General features: G+C 29.6%; 4 protein-coding genes across 6 annotated transcripts; all 4 read right to left on the reverse strand.

Moving 5' to 3' along the window:
• Positions 1-3,595: 3,595 nt before the first annotated feature.
• Positions 3,596-5,756, reverse strand: LOC148228214 (uncharacterized). Of its 2 annotated transcripts, none has more exons than XM_088199986.1 (4): positions 5,685-5,756; positions 5,234-5,298; positions 5,096-5,165; positions 3,596-5,032 (listed from the first exon to the last, which is right to left on the reverse strand). In XM_088199986.1, exons 1-4 carry the CDS (start codon positions 5,710-5,712, stop codon positions 3,774-3,776), a joined length of 1,422 nt encoding a protein of 473 aa, XP_088056112.1. In that variant the 5' UTR covers positions 5,713-5,756; the 3' UTR covers positions 3,596-3,773. The 2 variants fall into 2 exon arrangements, with proteins under 2 accessions (XP_088056112.1, XP_088056111.1); XM_088199985.1 differs by having other exon boundaries at positions 5,234-5,313.
• A 1,730-nt stretch (positions 5,757-7,486) lies between these two features.
• On the reverse strand, positions 7,487-9,647 carry LOC148228215 (uncharacterized). Its single transcript, XM_088199984.1, has 4 exons — positions 9,542-9,647; positions 9,242-9,306; positions 9,099-9,174; positions 7,487-9,033 (listed from the first exon to the last, which is right to left on the reverse strand). The coding sequence occupies exons 1-4, from the start codon at positions 9,567-9,569 to the stop codon at positions 7,736-7,738; spliced, it is 1,467 nt and encodes a 488-aa protein (XP_088056110.1). The 5' UTR covers positions 9,570-9,647; the 3' UTR covers positions 7,487-7,735.
• A 1,078-nt stretch (positions 9,648-10,725) lies between these two features.
• On the reverse strand, positions 10,726-13,008 carry LOC148228216 (uncharacterized). Of its 2 annotated transcripts, none has more exons than XM_088199988.1 (4): positions 12,916-13,008; positions 12,547-12,611; positions 12,404-12,479; positions 10,726-12,342 (listed from the first exon to the last, which is right to left on the reverse strand). In XM_088199988.1, exons 1-4 carry the CDS (start codon positions 12,941-12,943, stop codon positions 10,964-10,966), a joined length of 1,548 nt encoding a protein of 515 aa, XP_088056114.1. In that variant the 5' UTR covers positions 12,944-13,008; the 3' UTR covers positions 10,726-10,963. The 2 variants fall into 2 exon arrangements, with proteins under 2 accessions (XP_088056114.1, XP_088056113.1); XM_088199987.1 differs by lacking the exon at positions 12,916-13,008 and adding an exon at positions 12,722-12,770.
• A 2,770-nt stretch (positions 13,009-15,778) lies between these two features.
• Positions 15,779-19,303, reverse strand: LOC148228217 (uncharacterized). The gene is made up of 4 exons (XM_088199575.1): positions 19,214-19,303; positions 17,921-17,985; positions 17,775-17,850; positions 15,779-17,711 (listed from the first exon to the last, which is right to left on the reverse strand). Exons 1-4 carry the CDS (start codon positions 19,239-19,241, stop codon positions 16,255-16,257), a joined length of 1,626 nt encoding a protein of 541 aa, XP_088055701.1. The 5' UTR covers positions 19,242-19,303; the 3' UTR covers positions 15,779-16,254.
• Positions 19,304-20,281: the final 978 nt, after the last annotated feature.

Consider the following 20,281-nt stretch of genomic DNA (forward strand, 5'->3'; position numbering starts at 1 on the left):
CAGGCCGGATGCCTCGCGCCCCTCCTGCACTGTCGACGCTGCCCACGCTGTCACTGTATGCACCGCCGACACTCCGGCTACCGCTTTCGTTGTTAGCCGCCATCTTGTTTATTTACGCGTCCCTAGTAACAAAGGAAATGTTAAATCAACGTTTACGTAAATACTTCCTCGACAGTCCTGAACGACGCGCAAGTCGCCTGATCCCACTTCTGATTTGTTAGACGTTAATTTTCGTCTAGTTTCGTCGCAAGTCCGTCGCTTAAGCCGCAGTGCCGAAATAACGTCCGTCCTCTACGGCGAGCGCCAGTCTATTCCACCCTGCCACCCTCTGACCATGACACTCGCCCCCTCCCTTAGCCATTCCTTTGGGTTGCGCGCGTCATACTTTTCGCCTTGCTGCTCCGTGGTGTAACAATATATCTATTTCCTCATTTATCTCTGACTCGTTTATAAGCTTGTTGGGTTCCGGAACGAATTCGTCAACATAGTATGGGAAGAAGTCACATAATATCTTTTTAGTGTGCGATATTAGATTTTTGTTTTCGTAGTTTACAGGTAGAGAAAATATTACCGGGTTGTGGTCGGACGCGAGGGTGTTGTGAACCTCAATTTCACATGCGGGCAAATTTTTACAAATCGCGATATCCAATATATCCGATGCCCCACGTGTGGAGTAATGTGTCGGTGCGCACGGGATTTCTAAGTTAATGTATGAGCAATTATTAATAAATCTATTCAATGTTCTGCCGTTTCCATTTGTTGCTCTGCAATTCTAATCTTTATGTTTAGAGTTAAAGTCACCCGCGGCAAATGTGGGTTTACTGAATTTAAATAATTTCTGTAGATCACCAATGGGATACTTGGGTTTGGGAGGGGTGTATACTGAGTGGATAATAATAGTGTTTTGTTTATCAGTTTTAATCTCCAATGATGTTACTTCAAAGCTGAAATAGTTAACCGTTTCAATTTCATGATGTTTAATATTGTTTTTGATAAATATTGCGGTTCCGCCCCCAGCGCCTATCAACCTATCAGTTCGGTATGTTTTATAATTAGGAAAGTTCATTTTTAACGAGTTTTTTAAGTGCGTTTCGGAAACGAGTGCAATGTCAATATACTGGTCAATTAAAAATTGATGAAATTCACCTTTCTTATCCCGAATTCCATTGGCATTCCAAGTTAAAATTTTTAAAAAACGATCGTAGTTCGAGTTTAAGTTATTATTAATAGACATTTAAAGACCAGGTAAAAGATTAGCTGTTATGAAATCCATTTGAATTTGTATTTGTTTCTGCATTTCAAGAATTTTTTGTATGATATTATCGCGATTCTGAGAAGTCATTGGCGGTGCGCTTGATAGGTTTGTGGAATTTACCATCAGTGGTTTATCGTTAGTTACAAGTATGGGTTTAGAGATATTATTACTATTATCAATATTGACACTTTCGGCATACGAAATCCCATTAGTGAAAGCTTTTGTAGATTTTAGGTTATTTGTTTTATTTCTATTCTGCTGTATAAGTTTTTTGTTATTAAGGTTTTTCATGCATCCTGCATAGCTGGCTGGGTGGTTACCTCCACAGTTTATGCACAGCGGGGTATCAATTTTTTTCCCAAATGGGCAGTCCAGTGATACGTGGCTCCCAGCGCACTTGACGCATGCTGGAGTAGCTCTGCAATTTATAGCAGAGTGTCCAAAATTTTGGCAACGATGGCACTGTAGTACCTTTTTTGGTTTATGCTGGGTTTCTACAGTTATTTTTTGATGCAGCAAACAGCCCAAGTTATAAATGTTGCGATTATGGTCGCTCTTTTTGACTAAGACCACGAACAAAAGCATGGGTTTTTTTGTTAATGGGTTAACTAGCTGAGTGACGTTTTCTACATCGTAACTAAGATTGACTAACTCCTCTTTAATTTCCGAAGAGGAGTATTCTGCGTTGAGTCCTCGAATGACCACACGTAAGGGTTTGTCCTTTGGAAGAGTATAGGTGTAAAAGGAGAATGCTCTACTTTCAAGTAGTTTTGTAATTTTACGGAACTCGTCTACTAATGAAGGGAAAATTTTGGCACAGTCAGTGCGTTGTACGGATGTAAACGATAGGCCGTTATTTAGTATTGTTTGTCTGGCAGCTTTAAAGTCAGATGGTTTATTCAAAATTATTGGAGGAGGTTTTGAGAAATTAGTTTGACTAGGGTCAGACGACTGAGTAATTACTGGTTGAACCATGGGTTCGAACAATGTTTGAGTTGGAGTGCTAGGTCGTGCTCTCTTTTTAACCGGATGACTCACGACTTTCGTAACTATAGGATGTGATGCAATCATTTTTGAGGTGGTTTCTATAGGTAAAGGCACTGGCGCTGTCGCAGGCGTTAATGAAGCGATTTTAGTTTTTACTAAAGCTTCTTCTTTGGTTTTATTATTGATGTTTTTTTTGAGTTTTTTTCTATGTTTTTTATTACATTTTCTAATTCTAGTCGCTTTCTCCGCTCCTCGAGGAGTTCGCAGCGTAATTTTTCTATTTCTAGCCTTAATTGGCTAACGACATCCATATCTAATATTTCCATGTTATCCTGGTAGCTATTAGCGGGAGACGGGTCCCGCGAACGTCCCATGGTTTGCACCGGAACTATTTGACACGACGCAATATTGGCTCACCACAGCACAGGTTACGCAACACTCGCGAGGCGTTATCGATAATTAGTCAGCTCAAATCGTACAAGCTGGTAGAATATTCGCATTCGCGACACAGCCTTTGACGGCCGTTAGTCAGCGGGGATTACCCCCCGACGAGTGGCCACTTTGCGCGACTGATAGAATGACTATCTCTGTCGGCGGTCAGAACGCAACTGGAAACTGAAGTTGGATCAACTTTTATATAAGTGAAGACGTTTAGTTTTATATCGGGAGCCGGGTGACGAGTGGCAATTAGACACAGATTGAGCCGCTACAGTAGTATGTTTATTGAAGTATAAAGTTGTTGCATGTTGCTTACAAAATATGGGGCGCTTGCGCGCAACTTTTCGCCAGTGTTTTCGCAATAACCAAATCTAAATAAATATATATAAATATAAATAGGTCGTTACAGATTATTTATTTTATATTATATAGGTGACGAGACAAATTCAAAGACGGGTTCATCTTAAACATAATCGAGTAAAAATAAATCGAACCGTGATAATTGATAAGAGTATAGATATTAAAGATCTGGATCTAAAGCAAATCAAAAGAAGTAAAAAACATCAAAGCACACAAAATTACCTATCATAGTGCTGTAATTTTTCGCTGATCAACTCTCAAAGAACGCACGGATATTACAAGCAAAATCAATCAGCAACAGACAATTAAATGTCATTTTAATATAGTTTTTAACATTATATAAAATTCATTATATTAAAATCAAATTTAAGTGTTTAATATTATACTTTTATATTTATAATGTATATATCTCTGTTGCTTAATTTTCATTTTTCTTTAATTGGGCATATTACATAATAATTAATGGTTGGTAAGATATAAAACTTAAAACAAAATATACAACAACTCTCTAGATTTAAATTTGTTTAGGTTAAAATAGAAAATAAAAGGCAGGCCTTAAAATGTCAATATTTACTTTTATTGCTTTCCCATATTTTCTACATACAAAATATATCGTCAAATAACAGAAAACTTTTCCATACCTGTGACATAAAAAGTTATACCTCTCACTATAAATGTTAATATTCAGTGAAAATCAGTATTTAGCTTAAAACGCTTTACCAAATACAACATTTCAAATATGAATACTCATATGCTGTGTAAGTTCAAGTTTAGTTTTAAATGAACTACCACAATTAGTGCATTTAAAATTACTATGAATTTTCATATGTCGTGAAAGTATTCGTTTAGTTTTTAATCGTTTTCCACATTTTCCACAAACAAACAGATTAGATTTACTATGGACGCTCATGTGCTGTAAAACTCTAGCTTTAGAACAGAATGCCTTTCCGCAACTGTCGCATACAAAATTATAAGAATTGATATGAATATTCATATGCCGAGAAAGTTGATATTTAGCTTTGAATGCTTTTCCACATTCGCCACATACAAAATTATTAGATCCACTATGAACGTTCATATGTTGTGAAAGATCACGTTCAATTTTAAATGATCTCCCACAACAATTGCATGCAAATTTATTATGAATTTTTATATGTCGTGCAAGTGTTTCTTTACTTTTTAATATTTTTCCACATTTGCTACATACAAAATTACTAGATTCATTATGAACACTCATATGTTGTAAAACTCGGGCTTTAGAACAGAAACCTTTTCCACAATTGTTACATAAAAAATTATTAGACTTACTATGAATGTTCATATGTTGCGTAAGTTGATATTCAGTTTTGAAAGCATTACCACATGTATTACAAACAAAATTATGAGAAGTAAAACTATGAACTTTCATGTGCTGTACAACTCTTTCTTTAGAACGGAAAGCTTTTCCACAATTGTTACAAACAAAATTATTAGACTCATTATGAATGATCATATGCCGTGAAAGTTGATATTTAGCTCTGAATGCTTTTCCACATTTGTTACATGCAAAATTATTAGATTCACTATGAACACTCATGTGCTGTGAGACTTGAGCTTTTGTTTTGAAAGCTCTTCCGCAGGTGTTGCATGAAAAATTATAAGATTCACTGTGAATGATCATGTGCCGTGAAAGTTGATATTTAGTTGTAAATGCTTTTCCACATTTGATACATTCAAAATTAAAAGACTCGCTATGAACGTTCATATGCCGTGATAATTTACTTTTAACTTTGAATGTTTTTCCACATTTGCTACATGCAAAATTATGAGGTTTAATATGGTTGTGCATATGCCTTGTAAAGTTATAATTATTATTTAATACTTTTCCACATATGCTGCATTCAAAACTAAAAGATTCTGTATGAATATCCATATTTTGAGAAAGATTGTCAGAATCATCATCCTTACAGCAAATATTAGTCGAAATAAGTATATCTTTAACATCATGTGTCTCTGTAAAAATAAATCATCATATAATTCAAATTAAAAATTACAATGTGTGTATATATATTTAACCTATTTCGAGTTTGTCATCTACTTTGTCGACAGTGTATTCTTCAGAACTTTCTTTTTTGTCAAATTCACACTTAAAAACACAACAGTACTTGCGATTAAAATTTAAAAACATTTTGTTTTATAAATAAAATTGTTTACCTTAACTGTACATTCAATATTTTTATAGGAATATAATGTTTCATCATTGTTTTCAACACCTGGTTCTAAAAAAATCCATACTGCTTACACGTAACATTAATTTATTTTACTGAATTAATTTTAAGTTTTATACGGGTGTTGTTTATGGAACGTTTGAAATTTTATCGCTTTGCAATTTCAGAAAAAAATAATAGGACGATTTTTTTCTTTACAAACTGTCGATATGTGATCTGCATTAATTAATCATAATTAATGCAGATCACACATCGACAGTTTGCAAAGAAAAAAATTAGCCTATGACCAAAATTTTAAGTATAATTGCTATCATATCGTATTTATATCACTGATAGATGACGTTTATTGAAAAACAGCATGAATACTAGACGTCCAAACTAGAAAAGCTAGTAAGTTTTATATGTTAAATTAAAAAACTAAATAATTGTGACAATACCAGTTTTTATATAAATTGGTAATGACATGGTGAAGTTCACAAGTTATACGCTGACAGCTGTCAAAAGAAACCAATAATTTTTATTTTTTGGTCGAAATAATATAAAACACTGGGCATTGCAGATTGAAAAAAAAATCCATTTTTATTGATTATAAAATATATATTATTGTTTATAACAAATATGCTTATTATTAAAGACCAAAACACAAAATAAAATAATGTTTTTTTTGAGAATTAAATGAAAACCAGGAAAAATTGTACATCCATCCCTTTAATATCGCAGTACATGTTTTACGGTTGGTTTTATTTTACGGTTGTCCCGTTGTCTCCACCCGAGGAATAGTTTACGCGCTTCCATTCTGACGGTAAATCCGGTTCGAAGGACAGAATGTTATATTTCTCTGCTGATGAGAATTTGGCGTTTTTTTCTCTTTACCTGCGACTTTAAACTTCTTGGAAAAATCATCTTAACGGCTTCGAAGGACCAATGTAAATCAATGTGTAATTTTACACACTTTTTTTTAACACGAAATGGCCATCTGATGGCTAACAATAAATACTATTGATCAAAATGGAAAATCTACTTCTAATCACTACAACTGTTTGACGACGACGCTGACGCACGAGACAATTTTGCCTTGCCTTAATGTTAGCTATACAAATTAGGTGAACAATATTTCACATATTTCAAGTAAATCTAAACAAAGGTTTTACATATTTCAAGTAAATCTAAACAAAGGTTTTACATATTTCAAATAAATCTAAACAAAGGTCCAAAACAAAAAAAACATATGTGCGCAAAATTGATAAACAATAAGATTTTTTAAAGAATAATACAGAATATTTAATCAGAGCAAATTAATAATATGCTGCTGCTGGATCTGGTGATAGAATTGTTTTTAAAACCTTGGCGGACAGACGGTGACGGGTGGAAATTACATGTAGATTGAGCCGCTGCAGTAGTATTTTATGAGGGGATTATATTACTTTACATGTTTGTCATTCAAATATGTATATGAGAGTGAATGGTGGATGAGGCACCACTAGCCGTTTTCTTCTCGTCGAGATCTACCAAAATAATGCGCTGCCTTTTACCACCGTCTCTTCAGTGTTACCAGAGTGCCGCCAAGTTTTGGCTATAACGAATGAACAAATAAATACATAAATAAGCCCCTACAACGCTACAGAAATTATGTAGATTTCTATATACAATATATCTTTATTTTTTACTAGTATTACGATATCAATTACAGTGGTGCCTAGATTGTATATACTATTTTTTGCCCCTTTACTATTATTTTTAGTCATTTTTTTAATACAAAATGATTTTTTAATTAAAATTAAACGCGATTCTAGCGTCAACAGCTGTAATTAAGCTGAATACTTTTAATCATATGATTCAAGATATATTTTTATTTCAGATAAACTAAATAAACATACAAATAACCATTGTAAAGTAATCATACAAATTTATAGCAATTCGGGACAACACAATAAACAAACAATAGGAGAACAAAACATTAAGTATTGAACATAAAATGCTACTTATTTATTTGACTTCGATATAATGTTTATATTTATTTCAAAACATTAGTACCGGTATTCACATACACAATGAATTTAATACATTTATGGCAGGTATATTTTTAATCTTACCTTAACAAACAATGTCCAATCATTAAATCCTACTTATAGCAAACATTACCAATGAATATTAAGACATTTCAATGGAACATGTTTTCTGTAGATTTATTTTCAGGAAAATTTTTCATGCCATGATTAATGGTTAAGCAAACTAAAAATTTTGGTTTTGTATTATTTATTAACATTTTGAGTTATGAAAGTTTTTCCATTCATATTTAACTTTGAACACTAGAATTCAATACCTCAGATAATAATAATATAATTATAAAATCATAATTATACATAATTATTTTCACAGCTAACTGATTAAGAAATGCTATGTTGTAAATTAATAAGCATATACACATTTGTTACATGCAAAAATATAAACTTTACTAAAAATATTCATATGCAGTAAAATTTGATATTTAGCTTAGAATGCTATTACTATTTACAGAATTATTAGAATCAGTATGAATGCTTGTATGTTGTGAAAGTTCAAGATTAGTTTTGAATGATTTCCCACAATTAATGCATTCAAAATTATTATGAATTTTCATATGTCGTGAAAGTATCCGCTTACTTTTTAATCGTTTTCCACATTTTCCACAAACAAACAGATTAGATTTACTATGGACGCTCATGTGCTGTAAAACTCTAGCTTTAGAACAGAATGCCTTTCCGCAACTGTCGCATACAAAATTATAAGAATTGATATGAATATTCATATGCCGAGAAAGTTGATACTTCGCTTTGAATGCTTTTCCACATTTGCTACAAACCAAATTATTAGTTTCACTATGAATTTTCATATGACGTGAAAGTATTCCCTTACTTTTTAAAGTTTTTCCACATTTGCTACATACAAAACTATTAGATTCATTATGAACATTCATGTGCTGCAAGACTCTGGATTTAGAGCAGAATGCTTTTCCACAATCGTTACATACAAAATTATTATTCTCACTATGAATATTCATATGACGTGAAAGTTGATATTTAGCTCTAAATGCTTTTCCACATTTACTACATACAAAATTATTAGATTCACAATGTACGCTCATGTGTTGTGAAATTTGAGCTTTAGCTTTGAAAGCTCTGCCACAGGTGTTACATATAAAGTTATAAGACTCACTGTGAGTATTCATGTGACGTGAAAGTTGGTATTTAGTTGTAAATGCTTTTCCACATTTGATACATTGAAAATTAAAAGTCTCGCTATGAATGTTCATATGTCGTGATAGTTTACTTTTAACATTGAATGGTTTTCCGCATTTGCTACATTCATACTTATAAGATTCACTATGAATGCTCATATGAATTCTGATAAGATTTTTATTTTTGAATGCTTTTCCACATTCATTACATTCAAAATTGGTTAAATTTCTGTGTGCATACATATGTGTTAAAAGTTGTTCTTTACTTTTAAATGATTTTTCACATTCACTACAGTCATAATTATAAATATCTATATGAGTATACATATGACGTGAAAGTTGATACTTAGTTTTTAATGTTTTTCCACATTTAGTACATTCAAAATTACAAGATTCACTATGAATGTTCATATGCCTTGTAAGGTTAAATTTATTACTTAATACCTTACCACATACGCTGCATTCAAAATTATAAGAATCTGTATGAATGTTTCGAGAGAAATTGTCAGTATTATCATCTTTACAGCAAATAGTAGTTGAAATAAGTACATCTTTAACATCATGCATGTCTGAAAAAATAAATTATCATATGATTCAAATAAAATAAATAACAATGTTTGTATATATTTTTTACCTATTTCGAGTTTATCATCTTCTTTGTCGATGGTATATTCTTCGATGTTTGAACTTTCAATTTTTTCAAATTTATACTAAAATAGTAAAGGTACTTGCGAATAAAAATATATAATGTTAAATGAATACAGTTGTAGAATTTACCTCAATTGGACATTCAACAGTTTCAATGGAATAAAATGTGGCTTCGTTGTTTTCAACATCCGGTTCTAAAAAAAACGTTTATACCATATAAGGTTATAAATAAGAAAAATGAACAAAACTCATTATTGTTTAGTAATTGTGCCCCAGATAAATGAAAATGATATTAAAAATATAATATGTTGATTTAAAAATAGTATCAAATAATTTTGATACTATATTTAAAGCAGTTGGGTTGTACCAACTAGTATGATATTAAACAGTAGTATATTATTGAAAAAAATATATGCGTTGGTAAAATACCGGTTTTTATGAACACTGGTAATGCCATAGTGAGGTTTGTTTTACGCTGACAGCTGTCAAAGAGCGATGTTTTATTTTTCGGTCTAAGCACTTTATAATATTGAGCATAAGTGATATCGGGGTAAATACAAAAAATAATTTAAGCTTCTTAGTTCGAAATAAAGTACATATACGTATACTCAAATTTAATGTTGAAAATATTTTAATCTTTAACTGTGATACTTAAAATGTATATTTTAATTCATATTACAAATTGTAAATTTTTATATTTTAATGTTTGACAGAAATAGTAAAAATATATATATTTTGCTTTTTATTAAATAAGTAGATTTCTGTGCTGTCTTAGAAGTAAATTCATTTTTAGTTTTGAAATTATAAATACTTATGGAATGATTATTTTGACTGTTTCGTTTGCTTCGTGTGGAAGTGTCCTTTTACAAATATTCTAAAGTTGAAACACTTACTCAGAAATAATGTCGGTTATAGACAAACATTATTAATAAAGATAATCTGTCTCCGCAGCTGATTATATATGAAAGATTTCTAAAAAAATCAAAGACCTCGAGTTCTCAAAGGTATTGTTCAATGAACGTGCACAGAAAAGGATATGGATTAAAAATAACTGTTTACCTGCACTTTTGATGAAAATAAAAAATAATAAAAAAATTCTGAATTAAATTTAATTAATAAACCTCGATCTAATGCATTCCTTATCTTCGGCCCTGCATGTATTTTACTTTGATATGTTAATCTAATGTTCATATTTAATTTAATTTAAAAAATCACAAATTAAAGTAGTAATTTTTCATGTCGCCTTAAAAAACACTTACCTGAACAGCAAGTTTTTATTATAGAACCATACTTACCTATAAATATTAAAGACATTTCAGCAAATCTTGTTTCTAACAATTATTTTTTATTTTCTACTATTCAGGCAAATTATTCATACTATGATTAGGAGTTAAATTAACTATAAGACTTTTATTTTGTATTGTTTATTAAAAAATATGATTCATATTATGCGTAATAAATAATTTGCATTCATATCTAACTTCATTCACTAGAATTCAATACCTTGAATAATAATAATATAATTATATAATCAAATGTTTTAAGCTGAATAAACATAATTATTTTCACCATAAAAATATTAGGAATTGATATGATGTAAAATGAAAACTCAGTTTTGTTTGTTTACATAAAATATTTTGTTTTAATTAAATCTCCAGAATTACTAACACCTTTTCACTCTTATGTTTCATTCTCAAATGTATAAAAAATCAACTCAATTTTATTGCTTTTCCACATTCGTTTTATTCCTTATATAAAGCATAATATTAATTTTCATATGCCGTTATAGCTTTTTTACATTGTTGCATAAATATATAAGCTTTACTAAAAATATTCATATGCAGTAAAGTTTTATATTAAGCTAAGAATGCTTTTACTATCTAGAGAATTATTAGTATCAGTATGAATGCTCATATGCTGTGAAAGTTCAAGATTAGTTTTGAATGATCTCCCACAATTAATGCATTCAAAATTATTATGAATTTTCATATGTCGTGAAAGTATCCGCTGACTTTTTAATCGCTTTCCACATTTGCCACAAACAAACAGGTTAGATTCACTATGGACACTCATGTGCTGTAAAACTCTAGCTTTAGAACAGAAAGCTTTTCCACAACTGTCGCATACAAAATTATAAGAATCAATATGAATATTCATATGTCGAGTAAGTTGATATTTAGCTTTGAATGCTTTTCCACATTTGCTACAAACCAAATTATTAGATTCACTATGAAGACTCATATGCAGTGACAGTTCATTTTTAATTTCGAATGACTTTCCACAATAATCACATTCAAGTTTATTATGAATTTTCATATGTCGTGCAAGTATTCCCTTACTTTTTAATGTCTTTCCACATTTATTACATACAAAACTATTAGATTCATTATGAACATTCATGTGCTGCAAAACTCGGGCTTTGGAGCAAAAAGCTTTTCCACAATTGTTACATACAAAGTTATTGTACTTAATATGAATATTCATATGCCGTGAAAGTTGATATTTAGCTCTAAATGCTTTTCCACATTTACTGCACACAAACTTATTAGATTCACTATGAACGCTCATATGTTGTGAAACTTGAGCTTTAGTTTTGAAAGCTCTTCCGCAGGTGTTACATACAAAGTTATAAGACTCACTGTGAATGTTCATATGACGTGAAAGTTGATATTTAGTTGTAAATGCTTTTCTACATTTGATACATTCAAAATTAAAGGACTCACTGTGAATATTCATATGTCGCGATAGTTTACTTTTTACCTTGAATGCTTTACCGCATTTGCTACATTCATACTTGTAAGATTCACTATGAATGCTCATATGCTGTGTTAGTAGATTCTTACTTTTGAATGCTTTTCCACATTCATTACATTCAAAATTGGTTGAATTTCTATGTGTATACATATGTGTTAAAAGTTGTTCTTTGGTTTTAAACGATTTTTCACATTCAATACAGTCATAACTATAAATATCTCTATGAGTATACATATGCCGTGAAAGTTGATACTTATTTTTTAATGTTTTTCCACATTTACTACATTTAAAATTATAAGATTCATTGTGATTGCCCATATGCCTTGTAAGGTTATATTTATTACTTAATACTTTACCACATATGCTGCATTCAAAACTATAAGTATCTGTACGAATGTTTCGAGAGGGATTATCAGTATTATTATTCTTACAGCTAATAGTAGTCGAAATAAGTACATCTTTAACATCATGCGTGTCTGAAAAAATAAATCATCATATAATTAAAATAAAAAAGAATATTAGTATATTATTTATAACCTATTTCGAGTTTATCATCTTCTTTGTCGATGGTATATTCTTCGGTGCTTGAACTTTCAATTTTTTCAAATTCATACTAAAAAAACAACAGTACTTGCGAATAAAAATATATAATGTTAAATGAATTAAGTCGTTGAATTTACCTTAATTGGACATTCAATAGTTTCAATGGAATAAAATCTGGCATCATTGTTTTCAACATCCGGTTCTAAAAAAAATGTTTATAAAATACATTTTTTTAAGTTATCCATAAAAAAATACAAGTGCTTTTTCGAATGCAGGACACTTTTCGATAGTTTGTAAAGAATAATTATTAACTTATGTTCATATGTGATATACGTATAATCATTATGGTTTGGTAATTGAGCTCCAGATAAATGAAAAACGATTTAAGAAATGTAAGTTCTAGATGAATGTATAAAAATAGCATCAAATAATTTTTGAGTTGTACAAACTAATAATGATGGTAAACATTGGTATATTATTGAAAAAAACGTGTGTTGGTAAGATACCGGTTTTTATGAAAACTGGTAATGCCATGGTGAGTTTCTATTATACGGTTGACAGCTGTCAACGAGAGCCGATATTTTATTTTATGATCTAAACACTTTACATTGTTGAGCATAAGTGAAATTTGTAAATGTACCGAAAAAGATTTAAAAGTTGTGTATTTTAAGGTATAAAAATTTATATTTTAATGAATGACAAAAAAATATTTTTATGAAATAAGTAGATTTCTGTACAGTATCACGTTTGAAACAATCACTCGTTCAAACATTAAATTTCGTTATTAAAAAAAAACATTTATTTCCAAAGTTCGCAAAAAAAATTCAGGTCCATAGTCCTCTTCTAAAAAAATCAGCAGGTTTAGAGAAACCTTTGCGGTTTACAGGAACATAATTTTATAATACAGAATTTGTCTCTGCGTGTTTTTACCCAATATATTGTGGGGGCTTATTTATTACTTTTGAATTTGTTCTCTGCAAAAAAAATCAGAGATGGTTTTAAAACAAAAATTTCCGTAATAACCATTTTTTTATTGTAATTTTTTGTTTCCGAGATGGGCTTTTTATTTTTAGTGTCCTCCTTTGATATTTTCTAAATCTTGTCATTATATGTATAACATGTAAACCATACATCATTTATTTAATAAGATAATATCTGTTGGTAATTGCTACCCGTTACCATCCGCCCGCCAAAATATATAAAACTAATGAGAAGAAAATATTTTTTTTATTAAAACTTAAATTTAAAAAATAATACAGACATGATGTAAATTAATTTTGAGAAGCGTCCTTTTACAAATATTTTAAGGTTGTAAAACTCATGCAGAAAGAGCCATGAAACAACGCTGGTTGTAGACAAACATTCTTCATAAAGATGAGGTGACCAGATTTTGAAAATATCAAAGGACACTTATAAAAAGGTCATCTCAGAAAATTTGTTCAATTAGAAATGAAGCGTGAGATTTTGTATAGGGAACAAGATTTTTGAGGAGAACGTCTGATCACTTCAATAAAGATAATTTGCCGCCATAGCTGAGTGTGTAGAAAAGATTTCTAAACATCTAAAAGATCTTGGAATTGTCCTAAACACTTGAAATTCCTAGTTGTGTATTTGAATGAACGTGCACAAAAAGTGGTGTAGATTAAAAATAACAGTTTACGTTCACTTAAGATGAAAATATAATGAATAAAAATAAAATATCACTAAATTAAATTAAAAAAATATAAGAAATTGATTTGATATTCTATAAATAGAACGACAATAAGTATAAAAATATGTGACGACATAAAACATATGTACATACATACATTTTTTTACATTCGCTGTACAGAATTTTCTATAATCAATATTACAAAGCATCGTGAATTCTAATATTCTGTGGAAGTGAACATAGCGTTTTCATATTTGCTACATACATAATTATGACTGTCGAAAAAGTTTACGTATATTTAAAATTGCTGTCCCACGTCTGGTTTATTATTAAAAGCAAACTTAATTTATTTAGGATTCATAATAAACATTTAATTAAATTATACTGCATTGTTTTGTGTTGATGTATGAAATTTTCACCACGAATCAAATTAACTGGGCAAATATTGAAAACAACATAAAATGTCGTTTTTTTTATCTTGTAAAATGTTTTTATATATTTTTTTAAAGCATTTTTTTATTAAAGCCACTAGTGTTTTGATTTTTTGATAAATAAATGTAAACCAGCATTCTGTAACTTATTTTCATGTATGTCTTACTGTAACTTGTAATAAATTTATAAACATATAAAAAAATTGTGTACTTTAGGGGTGTGTTGGTGACGGGTGGCAATGAGACACAGATTGAGCCGCTGCAGTAATATTTATTTAAGGTTACAGTGATTACATTACAAAAATGGGGTGGACGCGCGACGGCACGCGTCCGAACCCTTACAAGCTTGCCGGTCGAGAGAGCGAAAACCGTCACAACAATGCCACTTCTGCGCCGACCAGTTTTGGCCATAGCAAATCTATATTGGCCCCCATAGTACCAAGCAAACTTAGACGTAGGTATAATTTTTACACTAAAACTAGCCGAAGTTTTTTAATTTATATAAAAATATATATAAAAATTCAATATAGATGACTCAGTAAAAATAAATAAAAACAATGGTTAAAAATAAATATTTTATTTATAAAAGTTTATAAATAAGTACAAAAATATTAAATAGTCTGAATAGAGACTGACAGGAAAATATTTATCGTGAGACAAGAGTACACAATTCTGAAGCCCATTTATCTCATGAAAATATGAATTATTGTTGGCTGTGTAGATACGTCGCATGACCTAAATGTAAATAATGGGTTTAAAATATTTTAGGAACTGGAACACGTTATTTTATTTTAATTTTTATTACAAAATTGATTTGCGCTCTTTACTTTTTTTGTCTGGGATATTATTGAAAAAAGCTATTTTGATTTTATTAGTGGCCATTTTGAAACAAGATGGCGGATCAGACTAAAGAACTTGCCAAATTTTTTACAAATTCTATTTCTAGAAAACGTTTCATGTCGATATAATAAACACTCCAAGCAATTGTATCCTCAAATTTCATTATATCTCATAATTAACATAATAATCTATCTAATAGCAGTTTTAGTTAAATTATACTAAATCAGTACAATGCATAAGCAAGTAATTTTAAAAAAATGCTGTAAGAGCTAATATGAAGTAAAATAGTTTTACAATAAAAACTAAAATATCTCATAATTTACTCAATTAAACAGTAGCTTTTTATATTTTTAATTCTCAGCCCCTCCTCATCCCATGACATAAATTATTTGGATTTACGAATCAATAGTCATCAATGTTTCATAACGCCGTTTAATAAAACACTGGTTTAGCATATTAGAAAATCTAATTAGCACCGCTTTAGATTCTAGTTCCATTGAGAAATAATACAGCTGTATTGTCATATACGTCCAGATATTTCAAGTTTTTTAGGACTACAGATTCATCATAATTTTATTCATAATCAAAATATATATAATCGCTATTATACATGTACATGAAATACATTTATTCATACAAAACTTTAAAATGTAACGTTTTTCCTCTAAGACCTCAATAATTACCTTTCACAAGAGTGTGAAAAATACTTACATGAGACGAAAGACTGCCTTAAAACATAATTGCATCTCAACATTTGCTACATTCACTAGATATACAAATTATGAATTCTCATATGTCTAGAAACTTAAATTTTATTTTTGAAAACTTTTCTATTAATGTTACTTACAAAATCACTGTGTTTATTAATTTAAATTATTATAGCAACTTGAATGTTAATATACAGTGAAAGCTGATATTTACCTTTATATGCGTATACTAGGTATACAATTATTAGATTCTGTATGAATGCTTACATGCTGTGAAAGATCGCGTTTGTTTTCGAACGATCTCCCACAATAAGTGCATTCAAAATTATTATGAATTTTCATATGTCGTGAAAGTGTACGTCTATTTTTAAACGGTTTTTCGCATTTGCTACATACAAAATTTCTAGATTCATTATGCACACTCATGTGCTGCGAAATTCGAGGTTTAGAACGGAAAGCTTTTCCACAACTATCACATACAAAATTATAAGAGTCGCTATGAAGCTTCATATGCTGTGAAAGTTGATATTTAGCTTTGAATGCTTTACCACATTTGCTACAATCGAAATTATAAGATTCATTATGAATATGCATATGCCGTGTGAGTTGATAATTAGCTTTAAATGCTTTTCCACATTTTCTACATTCAAAATTATAAGAATTACTATGAATGTGCATATGCCGTCTAAGTTGATAACTTCCAATGAATGCTTTTCCACATTTACTACATTCTAAATTATTAGATTCACTATGAATATCCGTGTGCTGTAAAAGTTCAATGTTAGTTTTTAATGATCTTCCACAATATTTGTATTCAAATTTATCATGAATTTTCATATGTCGTAAAAGTATTCCTTTACTTTTCAATGTTTTTCCACATTTGTTACATACAAATATATTGGATTGATTATGAACGTTAATGTGCTGTGAAACTCGAGCTTTTGTACAGAAGGCTTTGCCACAGGTGTCACATACAAAATTATTAGTCTCACTGTGAACTTTCATATGTCGTGAAAGTTGATATTTGGCTCTAAAGGCTTTTCCACATTTTCTACATGCAAAATTATTATTTTCACTATGAACAATCATGTGCTGTGAGAGTTGAGCTTTTGTTTTAAAAGCCTTACCACAGGCGTTACATACAAAATTATAAGACGTTCTATGCATTTCCATGTGCTGTGAAAGTTGATACTTAGCTTTGAATGCCTTCTCACATTTGCTACACTCAAAATTAAAAGACTCACTATGAATACTCATATGTCTTGTTAATTTACTTTTTACTTTGAATGCTCTTCCACATTTGTCACATTCATAATTGTAAGATTCACTATGAATATTTATATGCTGTGCAAGTAGATTTTTACTTATAAATGCTCTTCCACATTTTTTACATATAAAATTGTAAGAATTTATATTATTACACACATGTGTAGAAAGATGTTCTTTGGTTTTAAATGTTGTTTTACATTTGCTACATTCAAAATTATAAAATCCACAATTATTGTTCATATGCTTTGTAAGATTATATTTATTACTTAATATTTTTCCGCATATGTTGCATTTAAAACTATACGAATCTTTAAGAATATCAATATTTCGATATAAATTGTCAGTATTATCATCTTTACAGTGAATAGTAGTTGAAATAAGTATATCTTTAACATCGTGTGTTTCTGTAAAAGTAAATCATCATATAATTCAAATAAAAAATGGCAATGTATGTATATAATTTTAACCTATTTCGAGCTTGTCATCTACTTTGTCGATAGTATATTCTTCACTGTTGAAACTTTCTATTTTGGCAAATTCATACTAAAATAATAACAATGCTTGAGATAAAAGTAAAAAAATCATGTTTTATGAATGTTGTTGTTGAATTTACCTTAACTGGACATTCAATATTTTCAATAGAATAGAATGTGTCATCATTGTTATCAACAGTCGGTTCTAAAAAAATACAGTTTTTTTTATTGTTTCTCTAAAACTAATGACTTACAAATAAAAACATAATGTAATATTGATAGTTCAGCTGATAGGTCATATTAATTTATTTTAGTGCATATATATATATTTTTAAAGGACGTCATTTATAGAACATTTTCAGTTTCTATTGTTGCTTCGAACTATTATAAAAATATTATGAATCCTAAAAAAATTTTCCGATGCAGATCTCTACAGTTTATAAAGAAGAATGGTCAACTCATGTCTGTATTATTATATATAATCAGTATAATTTGGTAACCGAACCTCTGATAAATGACTATAAAAATATTTAACGTTATGGTAAAAATAAGTTGGGATTTTATTGTTATATAATAATATAGACTCTTTTCGATTATATTATTTTGTATCAATAATGGACAGAAACATAATGTTTTGATACCTATTATAGTAAATTTAAATACAAATGCAGGTAGACAAGTGGTTAATAGTAAGTTACATAGATTGAAAACAATATGAACTCTAATTTTTCGGTTTATATTGTGTCGAAATTAGTGGTTATTATATAATTAAAATTCTAATCGATCATCACAGATTAGGTTTTCCTAAGTTTTCCTAATTTCGCAGATGAATAACATGATGCAAAAATATTGAGCTAAGTTGTGCATAGGTAGTTACATATATTGATTTTAAGTTGTAATAATAGTTCATAATTAATAATATATAAGTTACTAATTGTCAGACTTTGATTTAAGTCTATCTCACTATCTTAACTTAGTAGTTGTTGATTGTATTAACACCCACTGTAACGCATTGGGCTAACGCATTTTATGTTGCAATGGAGGATGTGCAATAAATAAATTTGTTTGGAGTGTTTGAAATCAAAATGGGTATATTCATTTTTAGCAATTTGTTAATAAAAATAAACTTGTCTACCCTGTGAATGGATATTTATTCATTCCTTCTTGCAAGCTAATTGATAGAGAACTAATAATATGATTTCCATTGTCAGTGTAGAGGAGTACTACAGTATCGTTTATTTTTTTATATTAACATTATAACAATATTACATTTGCAAAGATCAAACAATTCGAGTAACGTTTTGGCTGTACAGAAAAAAAATGTTCCACTGATATTAGGGGTCTCAAATATTTTCAATTGTTTTAGTCATCCAAAGTAGGTATTAGAGTGAATATTTGTATATTTAAAAAAAAAACAAATATTAGTATAATACCGATTTTTATGAAAACAGGTGATGACATGGTGAGGTTTCTATTATAAGATGACAGCTGTCAGAGAGTACCGTTGCTTTTATATTTTGATCCAAACGCTATATATATTGAGCATATAAGAAGATTTATATAATAAACATTTAAATGAGAAAATATATATCATTTAATTTAGAACAGCGGTGCGATTATTTAAACTTATAACTGTAAATAAAAAAGGGTAATAGTTTAATTTATCGGTGACACGCTCAGAAACTCAATATCGGTTAAAATTGTTAAATGAAATTTTAATGTATATTCATATTCTTATTAGTGCCAATATTAATAAACAAATAGTTCAAGTTTAATAATTTTAAAAACAACTGTATAAAATCAACTACATGACTTTTAATGTATATAACAGGTGCTGGTAAAATTATATAATTAGAACTTTTCCAAACGAGGTAATATTTACATTTAAATAGATATCATTATTTACTTACATGCAATGTATAACTGTTATAGTCAATGTGTATTTTTCAGGAAAGTTATATTTTCACTAGTGAAGGCCAAAAAGAGTTTCATCAGTAGATATATATTTCTACTAGCGAAAATATAATAAAACTGATTGCACTAGTGAAATTATATGCTGCTCTAAAATGTTTATTTAACAGTTACGAAACGTCCATTTGATATATAAACTCAAACCTAACCTACACGAATTAACCAAATTTAACTTTCATTAGGTCAAGTCATAACACATATTAAGCCAACTCATCTCTCAGGAGGAAATAATCGGAAGAAGTAGACAGATGTTGCATCTCGTATATTGCTCCATAGTTTGTCTGTACTTCGATACTAAACTATGTTTTAAAAATATAATAGCTATCTTTTCTGATATTACTATGGACGTATAATATAAAAGTGTTAGTCAAAGTATATTCAAAGCGAATTTTGGTATATAGGGGGGCGCAAAAACAATTATCACTTCTCAGAAGTCAAAAATCTACGTGAAAAGCAATAAAATCAATCTAGATATGCTTCATTCGATTCTCACATATCGTAAGTCGTAATATTGTTATAAAAAGTCTTAA

The sequence above is a fragment of the Plectrocnemia conspersa genome, unplaced genomic scaffold, assembly GCF_051122295.1.
Source record: "Plectrocnemia conspersa isolate PC_06_02 unplaced genomic scaffold, ASM5112229v1 ptg000012l, whole genome shotgun sequence".
Taxonomy (NCBI): Eukaryota; Metazoa; Arthropoda; class Insecta; order Trichoptera; family Polycentropodidae; genus Plectrocnemia; species Plectrocnemia conspersa.